General features: G+C 40.0%; 1 protein-coding gene across 4 annotated transcripts in view; it reads right to left on the bottom strand.

Moving 5' to 3' along the window:
- LOC114894591 (S-adenosyl-L-methionine-dependent tRNA 4-demethylwyosine synthase) overlaps positions 1 to 19,327 on the bottom strand; it is a 152,360-nt gene that overhangs the window by 100,476 nt on the left and 32,557 nt on the right. For all 4 annotated transcript variants that reach the window (XR_003793259.1, XM_029221414.1, XM_029221415.1 and 1 more), the window contains exons 8-9: positions 13,809 to 13,926; positions 9,297 to 9,349 (exon numbers count right to left, since the gene is read on the bottom strand). Coding sequence is in view for 3 of the 4 variants with exons in the window: in XM_029221414.1 (XP_029077247.1) it covers positions 9,297 to 9,349; positions 13,809 to 13,926 (171 nt within the window). In the remaining variant the exon portion in view is untranslated. The remainder of the gene's footprint in view (positions 1 to 9,296; positions 9,350 to 13,808; positions 13,927 to 19,327) is intronic.

The following is a 19,327-nucleotide window of genomic DNA, read 5'->3' as shown; positions in this document are numbered from 1 at the left end:
CTTATTCAGAAATGTGTGTTTAATTTCCACATATTTAGAGATTTTCCTTTTGTTTCTATTACTGATTTCTAGTTTGATTCCATTATGGTCAGAGAATGCACTCTGTATGATTTTAATACTTAGAAATCTGCTGAGGTTTGTTCTATGGCCTAAGACATGGTCTATCTTGGTGAATGTTCCATCGGCACTTGGAAGAAATGCATATCCTCCTGTTGCTGGGTGGTATGTCCTCTATATGTCAACTAGATCCTACTGGTTAACTCTACTGTTGAGATTTTCTAGAGCCTTGTGATTTTCAGTCTAGTACTTCTAGCAGTTGCTGAGAGGCAATTTCAAAGTGACGAACTATAACTGTGGGTTTGGTTTCTTTTGTTTTTTTTCTAATTTCTCCATTCAACTATGTCAGCTTTTGCTTGATTTATTTTGAGCCTCTGATGTTTGGTACATATTCATATAATGTAGATTGATCTTCTTATCATTACAAAATGTCACTCTCTGTCTCTAGTAATTTTCTTTGCTCCGAAGTCTACTTAATCTGGTATTAATACAGGCAATCCTGCTTTTTGGATTACTGTTGGCATGGTATATATTTTTCTGTCATTTTACTCAACCTACCTGTGTCACTGAATTTGAAGTGAGTTTCTTGTAAACATCTTATATTTGGGTCATTTTTTAAATCCACTCTTCCAACCTCTATCATTTGATGGACATATGTAGAATATTTACATCTGAAGTAATTATTTATGAATTAGCCCTAAAATAGTCTACTATTTTATTATTTGTTTCCTGTTCCCTCTGATTCTCATTCCTATTAGTCTTTTCTTGATTTCCTACAGGTTACTTAAACATTTTTAGGATTCCATCTTAATTTTTTTTTGTTTTTGAGTGTATCTCTTTGTATAGTTTTTGTAGTGGTTATTCTGGGTATAAAAATATACATACTAGTAGACCTATGACAGTCTACCAGTAAAAACATTTTACCACCTTCAAGTGAAGTGTGGAAACATCCCTTCCATTCAGATCTCTTTAATTTTCTCTCTTTTAAATTAAATATTATTGTCTTGAGTATCACATGGTGTTATAATTTTTGTTTCAATCATCAAATATGATTTATAAAAGTTATAAGGAAAATGATCATTTACTGTTTGTACCCATATTTCTGCTCTTTCCATCATTCTGCCTTCCTTTCTGGTGCTCTAAGAATCTTTTATCACTTCATTAGGTTGAAGAGCTTCCTTTAGCTGGTCTTTAAGAGAAGATTTGCTAGAAACAGATTCTTTCAGTTTTCTTTCACCTGATAATGTCTTTATTTAATCTTCATTCTTGAAGGATAGTTTTGCCAGTCACAGAAATCATGATTGACAGTTATTTTCTTTCAACACTTGAAAACCATGTGCTGCTTCCCTCTGGCCTCCATGATTTCAGATGAGAAATCTGACATCAAATTGATGTTAGTTGATTGTTTATCTCTAGCATCTTTCAAGACATTTTTCTTCTTTAGTTTTCAGATCATTAATTCTAGGGTATCTCCATGTGGATGTCCTTGGTTCTATCCTGTTTGGAGTTTGCTCTCTCTGCTGTTCAGATTGGGTAAATTCTATTGACTTGTCCTGGTCACAGATCATTCTGTTATTTGGTAATGTCCCTGACTCTATCCTCTGTCATCTCCACTCTATTACTGTGCCCATTCAGTGAGTTTTTATTTCTGTTATTGTATTTTTTCAATTTTATAATTCCTTCTTGGTTCCTTTTATAGCTTCCATTTCTTTGCTGAGATTTTTTATTCTTTCATTTGTTCCAAGAGACTTTGTAACTGATTGCTGAAGCATTTTTATGACAGCTGCTTTAAAATCCTTGTCAGATGATTCCACCATCTGATTCATCTGGTGTTGGTTTCAGTTCATTATCTTTTTTTGCTCAAGTTGTGATTTTCACGGTTCTTGGAATGACAGGCGATTTTTTTTACTGCATCCTAGACATTTTGTCTACTATGTCAGGAGGCTCTAGATCCTATTTCATTCTTTCATTTTAGCAGCAGGCACTTTGTTTAGGTTGAGCCTGCAGGTCCTGGACTATTTTTGTATGCTGTGGCTCCAATGGCAGTTTAATTTTCAGAGGCTTTGCATTGAAATTTTGCTTGGGTTCCCACTGATCTCCGCTGGTAGCATCAGAGTGGGTGAAAGAGGTTTCTCCAGGGTGACCCACTAGAGGTCTCTCAATGGAGGAGGCAAGTCTCAGGCCAGCAGGCTTCCCAGAGCAGGCTGCTCGTGTGGCAGAGTCCCTCTGGCCAATGGCCCTGGGCAACCCCAGTAACTCTGAGTGGGAGAGGGAAGTCTCAGGACACACAAACAAAGAGGCTTGGCTTCCCCAGATGCGCCACTTCTTGTGGCGGTGTCCCTCTTGCCAGTGTCACGCAGCCACCATGGTATCTCTCAGAGGGGGAAGGGAGTCTTGGGCCCAGCAGATATGGAGAATATTTCACAGGCCAGGTCGACTGTTGCAGGAGTAAGGTGGTAAGGAGGAGTCTCTCTCTTTCCACTTGTACTTGACCGCCTGGTATCTCTTAGCAGGAGAGGGGAATTTACGGTCCAGCAGGGAAGGAAAGCACTTGTCCCAGCTGCTTATTGGTGGGGCTCCCAACTGATCCCCTTTGCCAGTGGTTCCTGGCTCACTTGAATATGTCAGAGGGACTCCCAGTCCATACTAGGGAGAAACAAGCCTAACTGAGTGGCCTTCTATTGCTAGATTAAGGCTCAGTAAACACAGGGTCTGGGCTGCCTTCTTCTTTAGGTGGAGGGATGTAAGACATCCTGCTGCTCTGTTGTTCCTGCAGTGCTGGGGTCCCAAACCCGTCAGCCTTCCTCTTACCCCATTCCAGAGTTCTTGTTTGGTTGCCTCTTGTGTTTTCCAGGGTTTAGAGTTGTGCATAGCAGGAAGGAGCAAGGAGAAAAAGGTTTATGCCATCTTGTGCAGACTGGAAGTCTTTAGACATTATATTTTGAAAGGAAGTGCTCCCATATCTAAAAATTAGTAGATAAGCCGGGTGCAAAAAGAAAACACATGAGAGCAATACATGCTTAGAACCAAGTTTTCATGTTATGAACCTAGGAGAAAAAGATTATAAATAACCTCAGACTCATTAATTCATGAATTCTTATCCTCGAGGCAAATAAGAGCAATACAACCTCGAAAATACAACTGTAGCCCAGTAGATCCACACTGAATGAATGCAAGATACCACTGCTAGATAGGCTCTGTGTACATCAACCTGGTGGGGATGGAGGTGGGGTGTTGGGAGACAATGCTCCATGGGTCTTTCTCTGAATGTCCTGCAAGCAGAGGCCCTGACTGCCCTTATTCTAGACTACCTTTTCAAAAAGTTTTACATGGTGAATAGCCTTGGAAGATACAGTGTCTCCCTCTGGGGCAAATGATGGGTATGTTTACTGCTCAGTATAAATGAAGATGTGTCCCTCTAGGGCAAAGGTCAGGCAGGATTACTGCCAATTATAAAAGATTGATGTTCCCTAAGCCTGGGGCTCCTCTCCTACAATGTATGTGCAGATGTTACACCTGGCCTTCCTAGTGCTGCTTTATGGGAACTGGGGCTCAGGAACCAGAGCAAATGATAATATTCTGGCTACTGCTATTATTATGAGTAATAAACTGTACTTGCCTTCTGCCAGCATCCATGAACCTGTGGCAGGCTAACTTGCTAGCCTGCAAGTAGGGTAAAGTTTCAGACTCTTCCATTTTTGACAGGGGATGGAGAGTTCAATGCAGAGGTCAATAAACTGCAGCCCATGGGCCAAAGCCAGGCTATTGCCTGTTTACTATAAGTAAAGTTCTGCTGGAATACTGTCACCCATATCTGTTTACTTACGTCTATAGCTGCTTTGGGGCTACAATGGCAGAGGTGAAAAGTTGCAATGAGATCGTATGACCCACAAACCTTATAAAGTCACCATCTGGCCCTTTAAGAAAAGGTTTGCTAACCCCTGATTTAGTTATTTATTTCATACAACAGAGCAAAATAAATTCTAAACTGGTTAAACAAACTGTTAAAAAAGTACAAACAGGAGGAGGATTGAGGAAAGACAAAGGAGCAGGAAGCAGCAGAAATCTGTCTCCCCAACTGGACATGAATCTCAATCTGCCTGCTGTGCTTTGTCTTTGACCCAGGAGTCCTGGGTCCTCCACCAACATCTATGAAACTCTGCCAGGTGACTTGTTGGCTTGTAGCCTGAAAAAGCAGACTCTCCACAGTTAACATTAGCCCCTGGCTCCTTTGAGCATCTCATGCCATAGAAACAAATTTTGTCAAGAACCAAGGGGATCTCTGGAACATCTCTTTAGTATTCTCATTTACAGTAGTAGAACTTCAGAAAAGCTTGCAGAAGGGGCCAGTACCGGCTCAAACTCTTCATTGACAGAATCACACACCTGATAAGGAAGCATTACTGATAGAGCACAGAGGAACATGGCCTACCCCGTGGAAGAAGGAAGGTATAAATACCAACCATGACCAGGTGACCAAGTGTGAATATGAGCAGAGTTATAAATATACACATTATCTTCCTTGTTTGGATATATATAATTGTTTCTCCTCCCCTCCAACTGTTTATATAAGATGGGTCAGTGGTGGTTAACCTTATAATGTCATCCTTAGGTTAGAGGATCTCAAAAGAGAGTGAAAGGAGAGGGTGAGTACATCCTTCCTTGCATGAATAACAGTTGCAACAGGTTAGGCACAAGCAAATGTTTTATTTATATTATGGATTGAAAACATACATACAGGTAGAAGGGTGTGTACTGATGCTGAGTATCCAAAGAGATAGACCATGCTGTTAATACTGAGTCCTGTGCCTGCGCTTCTAAGCAGGGGGTAAGGAGCCCTAACACCGTATTTCTCAGATTCCCTTGCCCAAGGGGTTCTGATTTAGACTCCACCAAGAAGAGGCATTTATGCAAGATTTAGATGGCAAGAAAGGAGAAACCATTATTCCTCCCCGGCAGCAGCTGGCAGACACAAGGGCATACAACAAACACTGAGTCTGCAGCAGCTTCCAAGCAAGCTCCTGGGAAACATTTGCTTTAATGTTGCCAGCATCTCAGGTCACTTCCAGCAGTGTCCTCTGAGTCCAGCACTTTTCGACTTTCTCAAAGCAAGCAGTTCTCTCTGACCTTCACTACCCCAGGCCTTTCAGTGGCTTTGTAAGCAGTCAGTTAATTTACTTTATTAAATCTGTTCTTGCTAAAGTACCCAGGATGGTTTCTGTTTTCCTGACTGGTACACGTGGGTAGGATTCAGTCAGGTGAGATCAGAGCGGGGAAGAGAAGCAGCACATGAGGTATGAAGGTTAAAACAGAAAATAAAACTGAACAAGTAGATCAGAACTACACTAAGTAGGGTCTTCCTCAGGTTCAGGGCTTTATATAATTCATCTGACAAATGTTTACTACATGCCAGGCTCTGTTTTTGGTATTGGAAAGAAAAACAAAGACTCTTAGGTTGGGGAGGACCTGAAAAGGGAAGGGAGGAGACAGACAATAAACAAGATATAATCTATTAAGTGGTAATAATTGCTATGGAGAAATTCCAAGCAGTTTAAGGGGATAGGAGGGAAGGTTGTTATTTTATATCAGGCGGTCAAGGGAGAGCCTCTCTGATAGAGGCTCACTGAGCAGAGATCTAAGTGAGCAGACAGAGACCAGAAAGCCAGAGAGGAATCTGAGTTCAGTGTATTCAGGAAACAGCACGAAGGCTAGTAAGGCTGGACCAGAGCATGGCAGACCAGACTGAGTGAGATGGGAACCCCTGGAGGTTCTGAGTGAAAGAGTGAGACATCTGGCTGCTGTATAGGGAACAAACAGTGGAGATGACAAGAATGGAACCAGGAAAAGCAGGCAGGAGATGACTTAAATAATAAAAGGGATACATGACAGTGACTTGGACCAAGGTATAAGAGTACAAGAGGTGAAAAGTAAGTAGTTGCATTCTGGATATATTTTGAAAGATTTGCTCACAGAACAGATGTGAGAGGGTAAAAAAACAAACAAACAAAAAAACAACAGAAGAGTATAAATGACTCCCAGGTTTTTGGCCTGAGCAACTGAAAGGATAGCATTGCCATAAACTGCTGGAGTGAAGACTGAGGGGAACAGATTTAGGAGAGGAATCAGGAATTCCGTTTCTGACACATTAAGTTCAAGATGCCTATTACACATCCAAATTGATATACTGAGTAAGAAGTAACGAAGAGCCACCATAGGCTCTGAAAACAGAATGGCTAAATGAGAACTGAACTTGAGATTAACCTGGTTAACGTCAGGTAAATTGAGTGGGGGGAGCGCATTCGCTGGAAGCCAGAAGTAGAGGGAAAAAAGCTAGTTGCAACGTTCAAGAGGACAACCTGAACTTCGAGGGTGGCAATGAAAATGGATTGGGGCAGAGGTTCTCAATGGGGCCAACACTACCTCGGGGGGTATTTTGGAAATTTGTGGAAATACTTTTGTTATCAAAATGATTGGGAGGCCCTACTAGCAAAAAGTAAGGGAGGGGTCAAGTGTTTCACATCTCCTGCAATGCTTAAGATAGTCACACACACACACAAACACACACAAACACACACACAAAAAGTGTCCTTTAATCCACTTCCTTTCAAATGACTCACCAGACCTCCATACTTGTGAAAAACCTATTATAATCATCCAAGCTTGGATTCCAACTTCATTTTACCAATGAAGTATTTTCTGCACATTTTACCATACACTGAATTTTCCAGGAATGAAGCTATTATGTAAAATGAGGAAAGAAAACACTTTCTTTGATGCAAAGCTTTTATAAGAAATTTCAGCATTTTGAAAAACCATGTCACAGAGAACAATGCTGTTTCTAGTATTTAAGTCACCAACACAATACCTGTATCCCATGTTATATTCGTAGGTGTCACCTATGAATACATTACAGAAGAGATTTGAGATGCTTTTGGTAGACTTCGAACCAAATATTAAGTTAACAGACATATGAAATGCAGGATTCTCACTAATCAAAGTTGTTTATAAAGTTAGTGTGGTCATTTTATGTATTAATTTTTATAGCACAATGATGAGAAGTCTATCTTGCAATAATTATTTGAAATTGAACTTGTTTATTTTGGGGTTGCCTGTCATCTTTAAATCTTACTCTGAAAGTGTCACCAGAGGTCCACCTCACTTCCCTCAACCACTCTTACTACCAGTTCTGTTTCCAATCTACCCACATAGATCAAAGGAACAGAATAGAGAACCCAGAAATAAACCTACACTTACACGGTCAACTAATCTACGAAGGAGGCAAGAATACACAGTGGGAAAAAGACGGCCTCTTCAGTAAATGATGTTGGGATTACTAGACAGCTACATGCAAAAGAATCAAAATGAACTATTTTCTCTCACCATATACAAAAATAAACTCAAAATGGATCAAAGACTTAAATGTAAGGTCTGAAACCATAAAACTAGAAGAAAACATAGGTGGCACGCTCTTTAACATCAATCTTAGCAATATTTTTTGGATCTGTCTCCTAAGGCAAGGGAAACAAAAGCAAAAATAAACAAATGGCACTATATCAAACTAAAAATCTTTTGCACAGTGAAGGAAGCTATCAACAACAAAAGAGGCAGCCTACTAAATGGGAGAAGATATTTGCAAACAATATATCCAATAAGAGGTTAATATCCAAAATACATAAAAACACATACAACTTAATAACAACAAACAACCAACCAACCTGATTAAAGAATGGGCAGGGGGGCTTCCCTGGTGGCACAGTGGTTAAGAGTCCGCCTGCCAATGCAGGGGACACGGGTTTGATCCCTGGATTGGGAAGATCCCACATGCCGCGGAGCAACTGAGCCCGTGCACCACAACTACTGAGCCTGCACCCTAGAGCCCGCAAACCACAACTACTGAAGCCTTTGTGCCTAGAACCTGTGCTCTGCAACAAGAGAAGCCACCGCAATGAGAAGCCTGTGCACCGCAATGAAGAGTAGCCCCTGCTTGCTGCCACTAGAGAAAGCCCGCACGCAGCAATGAAGACCCAACGCAGCCAAAAATAAATGAGTTAGTTAATTAATTAAAAAAAAAAATTAAAAGATACCACTAGGAAAATGAAAAAGGAAGCCACAGACTAGGAGAAAATAATCATACTGAACATCAGGCAAAACACTCATATCCACAATATATAGAGAACTCCTACAAGTCAATAATACAAAGTCAGACAACTCAACTTGGGTAAAATATCTGAACAGACACTTCACAACTATGAAAGGCCAATATGCACATGAAAAGGTGCTCCTCATCATCGATAGTCATCAGCAAAATGTAAATTAAAACCAAAATGGTACCACTTCACACTCATCAGGAAAAAGATGTGTAATCCCACATGATGATGAGAATATGTAGCAACTTTCATAAATTGCTGATGCAAGTATAAAATAGTATGACCACATTGAAAACAGACGGGGAGTTTCTTATAAAGTTAAATATATACCTGCCCTACGACTTAACAATTCCACTCCTAGGTATGTACCCAAATGAAATCGAAACATATGTTCACCAAAAAAACCTCTGTACAAACACATTCATAGCCGTTTTATTCATAATAGCCAAAAACTGAGAACAACTCAAATAGCTATCAACAGATTGAAAACTGTGGTATGCTCATACTACTGAATAGTACTCACCAATAAAAAGGAATGAACTACTGATACACATTACACGTGGATAAATCTCTGAAACCTTATGTTGACTTTAAGAAGCGACTTGCAAAAAGCTACACATTATATGGTCCTATTCATGTGAAATTCTACAACAGGCAAAACTAAACTACAGTGATAGCAACGAGAACAACTGTTGCCTGGCTGTGGAGGAGGGGGTATTGACCAGAAATGGGCATAAGTGAATTTATCGGCATGAGGAAAGTAGTCTATAGCTTAATTCAGGTGGTGGATAAGGGTTTTTACATCCATCAAAATATGCTGAACTTGGACTTCCCTGGCAGTCCAGTGGTTAAGACTCCACGCTTCCAATGCAAGGGCCACGGGTTTGATCCCTGGTCGGGGAACTGAGATCCCACATGCCATGCGTCGTGACCAAAAGGTTAAAAAAAAAGCTAAACTCTTAACTAATTCATTCAAAATCATTACATTTTATTAAATGTAAATTATACCTTTAAAATGGTAAAATTTGTTGCATATAGTAGCCATATAAAAGTTGCATAACACAGAAATAATATTTGAATAAAAACAAATACCTTTGTCCACCTGCAAAGCTTCACCCCAGAGTGGCTCCCAATCAACTGATAACCTGAATGAAAAAACAGGGAACACAAAGTTGAACTGATTCAAAACCTCATATCAAAAAGTGATTATAAAACTGTAGCAAAGTCATTTTTCTTTGTTTAAATAATGATAGACAACAATCCAATGCCACTAAGGTTTAATTCACCAGGATGATAATACAATTTAAAACATGTATGCATCTAATAACACGGACTCAAAATACATAAAGAAACAATAAGCTAATCCAAAATCACAGGGAGATATTTTAAGATCTCTCAGTATATAACAGATCTCATAGATTAAAACTCAATAGAGCTCTAAGATCTGAAGCAACACAGTAAACTCAATCAAGGACATAGAGAGCACTGCACTCAACAACTACAGGATGCACATGTTTTTCAAAGACCCAAGAAACACTTATGAAAATGAACCATGCACTGGACCATACAGCAAAAACAACTAACAGTATATTTCAGTACAATGAACGACTGGGGAACTGTCATCAATAATCTTCAAAAATAAATAAAGAATCAGATGGGCAACAGGAGATTAAAATAAATATTGCCCCCAAAAGTGGGAAAAATCAAATTCTAGGAACCTGACATAAATTCTCAGCACCGCTCCACAACGTATTTAAATATTTTGACCCACGTAAGACACAAAAAGCATGGAAAAGCCATGCCAAAGCAATCACATTTCCTTATTTTAACAAACTAGTAGAGCAAACAAGTAGAAAATTCTGATTTCAGAAAACATTTAATAAAGTTTCTCATGAGGCTTCAAGTAATAGCCACAATTATCATGAGTCTCTTGCACAAAAAGACTCTTGACTTGCAGATAAACGAGGTAAATGGAGAAATACAGTCTGGATGATGGCATAAGTGGATCAGTGGCTGGTTAAACATCCATATTCATAGGGTGATGATTAATGGAACAAAGTCAATTTGGATTACAAGTCTCTAGTGGCAACATTACAGGGCTTTGTCTTCTATCCTCTTCCACATTTATGTAAACATCTCACATATAAATAAAGCACTGCGTATCTACTTGAAGATGGAACCGAGTCCAACTGATCAGCTAATCTCAGATACAGAATAAGCATTTAAAAGATCCCCAGAGAAAATTCTAGTTCTTTTGGACTCCTCCATTATATGCTGCTCATACCACTATCATAGAAATCACACTGTATTATATTAGTTCTTTATATCTTTCTCTCCCAAGATACATAGGATTCTACAAAATTCTGCATTTAGGTAGGTATGAAAAGACTGCACAGTATAGGATGGAGAGCCCTGTAGCTGACCACAATACACACAACGCAGTTACTAACATTGCAGTGCAGGATTCTGCCTGAAACCAAGACGGAGTAACAGAGGATTTACTCTCCCACCTGAAATACCAAAAGCTGGACAAAATACATGAAACCACAGTTTTCAGAATACAAAACATCAGGCAACAAAGGAAGATGATCCAAGAGAGATGGGAAACAAACAAGGCTGAGCCCTACCATTACCCAAGCTTACTGCCTTGAAAGTTGCCAGGCTGTGCAGCAGGGAGAGACGACACAAGCAGAGCTCAGTATTCTCCCCAAGTTGAGGACACGGAAGTAGAGAGGGGAGCCCCTGTGGCTAAAGTTTGCAAGACTGAGTACTGGAGAGACAAAAGCTACACAGAGATTGAACTCAAGGGTCTGCGGAGGATTCCTGTAAGTACTTGCTTGAGTACTGCTTAGTGCATGCGTGAGAGAAAAACTACCCAATAATGGGAAAGAACCATCTGAAAAGATTAAAGGCATGCCTGGTACTCACAGCCAGCTGGGAACTGTGCCTGTTCCTACCAGTCAGACAGAAAACCTCAAGATTCCAAGGCACTGGGCAGAGTACACAGAAGTGTTTTGCCTCAATGGTGGGGGAAAAAATTAGCTGTATAGTGAGCCAGCTCTGGTCTCACCCAACAAATCATAAAAGCAAGATGAAAAGGCTCAAGCTGTTTCCAAGTAATTTATCTTCATCCCAGAACAAAGCTCAAGAATGTTTATAGGAATTCAAAAATATCCAGGACCCAAAAACATAAAATTAGAGCTGGCATCCAATCAAAGATTACCAAGCATGCAAAAAAGATAGGAAAACATGATCAATAATGGAGAGGATAATCCAGCAGCCAAAACTGACCCAGAAATGACACAGATGTTAGCAGATAAGGACATTAAAAGTTATAATTGTATTCCATAAGCTCTGAAAGTTAAGTAGAGACATGGAAGATAGAAAAAGACCTAAACTGAACTTCTAGAGATGAAAGCTACATCTAAGCTGGAAAAATACGCTGGATAGAATTACTAGAAGATTCAACTTAGAGACGAAAAGATTACTGAGTTAAACTTGAAGACAGCAATAGAAACTATCCAGTCAGGTAAAGCAGGACAGAAAAAATAATTTTAAAATATGAAAAGCACATCTGAGAGCTATGGGTCAAATTCACGTGGCCTATTATACATGTAATTGGAGTCCCCAAAAAGAAGAAAGAGAGGGGGTGGCAGAAAAATATTTGAAGAAATAATGTCCAAAATTTGTCCAAATTTGATTAAAACTATACATCCACAGAACCAAGAAGCTCAACAAATCCCAAGAAGCATGAAGAAAACTACACTGAGACATATTATAATTAAAATCATTCAAAATCAGTTGTCAGAAGAAAATCAGGGGGTAAAAAACATTACATTTGAAAGGAACGAACAAAAGATGACTGCAGAGCCCTCATGAGAAGCACCGTGATCCAGCAGACAGTGGAATAACACCCTTAAAGTGCAAAAAAGAAAAAAACTGCCAATTCTAGACACATCAAAAAATATCCTTCATCCTTCAAAAATTAAATAACAAAAAAAGTCCTTCAAAAATGAAGGCAAAAGAAAGCCTTTTTCAGATATACAAAAGCTGAAAAAATTCATCACCAACAAAGCCACACTACAAGAAATGCAAAAAGGAGTCCTTCAGGCAGAAGGAAAAGGCCATCAGACAACACGGATTTACACAGAGGAATGAAAAGTACCAAAAGTAGTAACTACATGAGTCAATATATAAAATTTTTTCCTAATTATTTAAATCTGTAATAGATAATTGTTTAAGCCAAAAGAACAGCAATGCAGTACAGGGCTTAAAACATGTGTAGAAGTAAAATGTATGAAAACAATGGCATAGAGGTTGAGGAGGGCAAAAACAGAAGTACTGAAGGTTCTTCCACTTTACATGAAGTGGTATAACACCACGTGATGATATACTGTGATACAGTATAGTATAAAACCTCAAGCAACCACTAAGGAACAAACAGTGCTATAGCTAATAAGCTAACAAAGGATGTAAAACAGAATCATATTATTTAAAAAACAATCTAAAAGAAGGCAGTAAAACAAGAGAAAGGAAATCAAAGAACACATGAGACAAGTAGAAAACAAACAGCAAGATGACAGATTTAAACCTATTATAAAAATCACTTTATTCCTATATGAATGAGACTTAATTTTGTATCAATACTGACAAACTGAACAGTAATCAGAAGTATTAAATATGATTTGACGTAAAAAAAAAAATCACTTTATTCTACTCGAATGAAAAGGCATATAGGGCTTCCCTGGTGGCGCAGTGGTTAAGCGTCCTCCTGCCGATGCAGGGGACACGGGTTCGTGCCCCGGTCCGGGAAGATCCCACATGCCGCAGAGTGGCTGGGCCCGTGAGCCATGGCCACTGAGCCTGCGCATCCGGAGCCTGTGCTCCACAACGGGAGAGGCCACAATGGTGAGAGGCCCGCGTACCGCAAAAAAAAAAAAAAAAAAGGCATATATATTTCTATGTAAAAAAATCTGTATATTTTTGTCTGTCTCCTCTAATAAGTTGAGAGCTCCTTGAAGGAGATATGTCAAGTATCTTAAGTTCCTCTGCATTGCCGGAACTGTCACATAAAAGGATCTCAATAATTATAGAAAGAGGGAGGGAGGGAAGGAAGTCGGTCTACTCACCCCCAGTTTATTACTCTTTCTTCTACAGGAAACCAATATCATTCGTTCATTCAATCGCAGCCTTCTTCATAAGGTAGGACCACAGAAATCCAGATATACTTCTACATAAAACACTTCTCATTAACCCAGCCTAATATCATATGAGGTTTAATAATTTCCCCTTAATAAACAGTGACGTGTAAAGAAGCCAATGACTGCACCTTCCATCTGCATACCTGAGCCTCAATGATGGTAAAGTACCATCCCAATAAACCAAGCGAAGAACCCTTGCTGGTCCAGGCAGCCAACACACAAGTGATCCACAGAAACAAGACCGTGACTCCTTAAACAGCTACACCTGCCACGACCACACAGCAGCTGAGCCAACTATAGCGGGACTTCCTTATCTTCGTTCCTCTTGGCAATCCCTATTTTATGTTTCCTCTTTTAGAATGCTTAAGAGTGTAGAATTATAACAGTTCTTGAGGACTTTCACCTTGTTTAGTAAGGGCTTCTCGGAGAGCAGGAGTTATCATAGCTCTTCTTTCACCGGCTTCATTCTTCACTGTGCTCCTGATCAAACTAGTTTCCCCTTCCTGCTGCTCCTTTTCTCTCTGTATTAAAATGAAAAGAATGAAACCCAGAATTGGTAATGGGCAAGGGAAATAACAGCACGACAATCATACACACGTAGCATGGATAAAAGGGTTCATCACGAACCACACAGCCCATAAACCTGATCTCTTCCAAATGATCACATTTCCAGTCACACACTGAGCTAAAGACACACCAGGGGCTTTTTTTTTTTTCCCCAAAAAAAAGTAACTACATATTCAAACACATACATCCACAAAACATAAATCAATAATCCACTTATCTAGATGTCAAATAGTTTTCACAATCTGAGCACAGACAGCTGCCCAATTTCAGCAAGTTATTTCTCTAAATTTCAATTTCCTCACCTGAAAAGAGAGAAAAGGAGTATCTATGGAGCAGAACTGTGTTGAAGATTAAATGAAACAAAATTACCTGACACAATGCCTGATACATAATAGGACTTCACTAAATTATAGTAGTGCTGGTTATAACATCTGCAAACCCCAAAAACAAGTCAAAAAATTGCTCTGAGCTGCCCAGCCACCTGCTCAGAACCCAAGTCACTCCACCACCTCCACCTGCAGCCCCAAAGGCTTCTTACAGAAGATCCCATGGTGAAAATTTGTCTTCAGTGATAGAAATAAATCTGAAGGATAATATAAAACTGTGTTTCCTTTTGACTTTGGCCACTAGAAAATTCACAGCACAACTCTGATCACTGTATCAGGCCTTGCATCATCCTTGTCTTATATTCTGTCAGTGACGTCATATTACAAGATGACCCCCATTCACCGTTTACATTGATTTCTTCCTCTCTTTTTAAATCTCATTACATGTATATATATTTTAAAGTTATCTCAATACCTTTTTGGAAGACGGTTAAAGTGCTAATTAATCATTTTGAGACAACCCACAAAGTCTGTGTTACACTTCAGAGGAGACATTCATCAGATCTTACTAAGAGCTGCAGAACCAAAATAAGTCACCTGAGCAGGAGCCCTACCACCGAGCCCTAAACTACCCTCAGTGCCTGTCCATTTTCAGTGTCTAGACCCCAGTGAATCAATGAGCAGACTCAAAACAACGCCCTTTCTACCTAAAAGTGACAACACCTCACAGATGACATGATGTCTCGGGTCTGTGTCAAACTAACACAGAAAAAGGAGGATGATCCATGTTTGAACCTGGGCAGGAGGTGAAAAGGGATTTGCTGTCCCACCAGGGACTTCCCTGGTGGCACAGTGGATAAGACTCCATGCTCCCAATGCAGGGGAACTGGGTTCAATCCCTGGTCAGGGAACTATATCCCACATGCATGCCGCAACTAAGAGTTCGCATGCTGCAACTAAGGAGCCCGCCTGCCGCAACTAAGACCCAGTGCAACCAAATAAATAAATAAATATTTTTAAAAAAGAATCCTATGGCTTGTTCTTTTTTTTTTTTTTTAAGTCTATTTCAGACCTAAAAGCAAAGATGTGAGCTTGAGTTCCAAGGAAGTCTTGTGGTGGAGCAAAGTGAACTAACCTTGACCTTGAGAGCATTTAAATGTCTCTGAAGTAATTCCGAAGCAAGTTACTGTAATTCCCTACTAATCATGCAAGAATTGATAGCAGGTGGCAATATCTGCCCTCAAGGGCTTCCCTGGTGGCGCAGTGGTTGAGAGTCCGCCTGCCGATACAGGGGACATGGGTTCGTGCCCCGGTCCAGGAAGATCCCACATGCCATGGAGCGGCTGGGCCCATGAGCCATGGCCGCTGAGCCTGCACGTCCGGAGCCTGTGCTCCGCAACAGGAGAGGCCACAACAGTGAGAAGCCCGCGTACCGCAATGAGAAGCCCACGCACCAGAACAAAGACCCAACACAGCCAAAAATAAATAAATAAATTTATTTTTAAAAAAAAAGAATGGCCATGGAACACTGTCGATGTCCCAACACTAGAGAAATTATCTATTATAAAATGTGAGTGCAGCTACTCCAGATTCAATCGTCTGGACACATAATTCACATGGAAAGAGAGCAGCGGCTATGATTAAAGGTCTTGGGTATTCAGGGCAAAATTTTATCGTTCTTTCCCTCTATGACAGTTTAGTCCTATCTTGCATATGCAGCAGTAACTCCATTTCTGAAAAGAAATACAATGGTTCACAGCACTCTCCAAGGAAGTGCAAAGCCCCATTCAAATTCTAATTCTAATCTCCTATCTGCAGACATTTTCCCGTTTGCCCAGAATATAACAACATAACAACTGACATAGGACCCGTACATTTTTATTTATTTTTTTATAGCCGTTACATAGTCTAAGCAGAAATAAATGAAGATCCCAGAACTGGTCAATCTGGATTCCTTCCTCTCCTGCACACCCACTGGGCAACGCGTGACCAAGTTCTAAACTTTTAATTCTCAACGTATGGGTTCTCTCCAACCACAATGCCACTGCTTTTGCCCCCAGCCTTGGTTTCACCTAAGGGACAATTGCACTAGCCCTGTCTCCAACCTTCCACCCCTCCCCAACTCCCAAACCCATCACACTTGTCTTGAAAGAAAATGCATGCCCTCTACAAGCTGCTATTTTCTGATATGCAAAACGGAAAACTGATTATAAGCTCACTTCCTAGGCACTCAGGAAAATGACTATAAATAAGTGAAAAGTTCTTTATAAATAGACGGAAATATATGAATCTGCTGTAGTAATGGGAGCCAAAAAGTGGTACCAATTCTCTTAAAAAAAAAAAAAAGAAAGAAAAATATATTATACAATATTACCTAATTCATTTTCACACCTTCATCCCAGAAACCACAGTACCACCCCAATATTGCCTAGGATAAAAACAAGACAAAAGGGGATTTGTTAAAGACTTTAAGGTAAAACTTCCACCTAGTTGGTTAAGTGCCAACCTTGGGGTTGAAGAGACGTCACCTTACATTTGAGGGTGAATTGAACACTTAAAGCCTTAAAAATAATTATGAAAGGAGAACCAGCTCCATGTTGTTACACTGCAGTACTATGCAGCCTTATAATCAGAACTGGACACACTGAGCTCCTTTTGTAGACTGAAATGTTTCCCTGGTGAGTAGTTACCAAGCATCCGCCTTTATTTCCAAAACTAATGATACTGATACCACTGTTCGTCTGCTTAACCAGAACATGCTGTGGGGAGTATTTTAGCAACATTTATTTACTGCAGGAAGAAAACAAGTAGCAATCTGCTTTACATTTAGAAGCACAACACGAGAGAAACAGAAAATAAACAACCTAAGCCTTGGCAGGCTCTTCCTGACTCCTTGTTCTCTAACCAAACTCCTCAGCTTCCCTTCTGGGGAGGCAGCAAAGGGGAGTGAGACAAAGAGATGGAGCCTGGGCTTGGTCCCACCCCATCCGACTCTGGACAAATTGCTTTGCTTCTCTAAGCTTGTGTCCTGCCCTGTAAAATGATAAAGTGGAGGTGACAGTACAATACCAGGGTCTTTGTGAGGACTGAATGAGATTATCTAGTGTACTTGATTGCTCCTAATCGTCTGAACCTACCCTGGAGCTCTGTCTCCCCACACCTCCAGCCCACTCATCCTATTCAATCAATTCACATTGCTTCCCACTGCCTTTAGGACAAAGCTCACACTCTCCTGACAGAGGATGAAAAGGCCTCCAGGATCCTGCCCCTGCCTTCCTACTCTATTTCACCTCTCCACACATCCCCACCGCACTCCACACTTAACATACCAAACTGCTTAGAGAGTTCCCCAACCTTGCCATATTCCCCTAACACCCCATCCCCTCGGCACATGGCATGTGCAACGTTTCAAACTCTAGCTCTCTTGTTCTCAGTTCTCACTCCCACCCTTCAAATTCTCTTTGGCCCTAGAATTACTGCCTTGCTGCAGAGGGAGGGGGGTAGAAACCATGGTGGTGTTCTAGTCAGACCAAACATATCCCATTTGAAGATATCTCCTTAGACAATAATCGTTTATTAGTTATCAAGGACATACTATGTGGCAGGCAATAAAATAAAGGCTTTAGATGGATTAACTTATTGCATCTTCAAAACAACTTTATAAAGCAGTTATTGTTATCGTCTCCCACTCTAGCACACAGAGTGAAATAACTTGCCCAGACACACAAGCTGAGATACTGTGACACATGAAAGTTAGTGAATATTATTCAAAAGAGGTCTTACAGTAGGAGTGCTCTGGCCCAACTCTACAGCTGATGCTTTTAGGTATTGGAGCATACTGCTTCCTCTGCAGTAACAACTAAGGCAATTAATGTGATGTAGAATGATGAACAGGCAGAAAGCAGCTCAGGAATCTGCGTGGATGGACCCCAAAGAAAATGCTCCCCGGAGACACAAAAAAGAAGAGCCAAGCAGTAATAACATCCATCACTGAATTTTAGTATACTGTCTCCAATATCAAATGAACACACAGGACACATGTGCAAACCCTGCTGTAACCTAAAAATAATGAAAAGCAAAAAACGGGGCGGTTATTTTCATGCTGTACTGAAGTTGGAAATATATATATTTTTTCCCCTAGATCTGATGATTTTATGAGTGATTTCTATGAGAAATCTGAAATATCATAAGCCAGCTGCTTAAAGTTCATAAAGTCCAAAATCATTTCACTTCAAAAAATAATTTACATGGACATCCAAATTTTTCCTTAGTGCTTTTTCTCCAGTGCCCTCTAATGGACATAAGAGGAAAAAGCAAAGGAAAAAAATGGACCCGCAAAGTATTCCAAACTTTTACAGTACCTGTGAAATTTGCTGAAAGTACATCTTGTGTGTTCTCAGCGCGCACGCACACACACACACAATGTTAGCAATATGAAGTGGGGATGTGTGGGCTGTGGTTAAGCATTGTACACACATATCAAACGTCACATTATACACCCTAAAAAAAAATCACATTGTACAACCCAAGTACATAAAATTTTATTTGTCAATCATATCTCAATGAAGTTGGAAAAAAAAATTGTCCCAAACTCTTCACCCACTACAAATAAAGCTATAAATATCTTCTCTTAACTTGGAAGATCCAGAAATCTACCTAAATCAGGCATCTCATGCACTGAAATCTATCCCATTTCAAGACAGTTTAACCTTTTAAAATCACTCAGATTTTTATTAAGAGTCATACAATTATATATTTGCTTTGACCCAGTATCTCAACTTGGGGAAAATATAAACCAAGAAAGTATCAACACACTCTTTTAAGTAAAAAAGGTCTCAGACCAGTGCTAATTACAACAGCAGAAAACCTGAAAACAGACTAAACGACCAACTCTAGCAGAATGCATAAGCAAATTTAAAATGTCTAAGCATATTTACTTCTCATTTTAATCTCTCAGGCTCTCAGAGACTGTAATGCATTTTCATGCACAGTTCTTATCTGACTCTCAACAATGCTGTGAGGAAGGCAG

This window comes from Monodon monoceros, unplaced genomic scaffold (assembly GCF_005190385.1).
Source record: "Monodon monoceros isolate NGI ecotype Baffin Bay Population unplaced genomic scaffold, NGI_Narwhal_1 Super_Scaffold_13, whole genome shotgun sequence".
Taxonomy (NCBI): domain Eukaryota; kingdom Metazoa; phylum Chordata; class Mammalia; order Artiodactyla; family Monodontidae; genus Monodon; species Monodon monoceros.
Note: the sequence above shows the minus strand (reverse complement) of the source record. Positions and strands in the feature narration are given on the sequence as shown.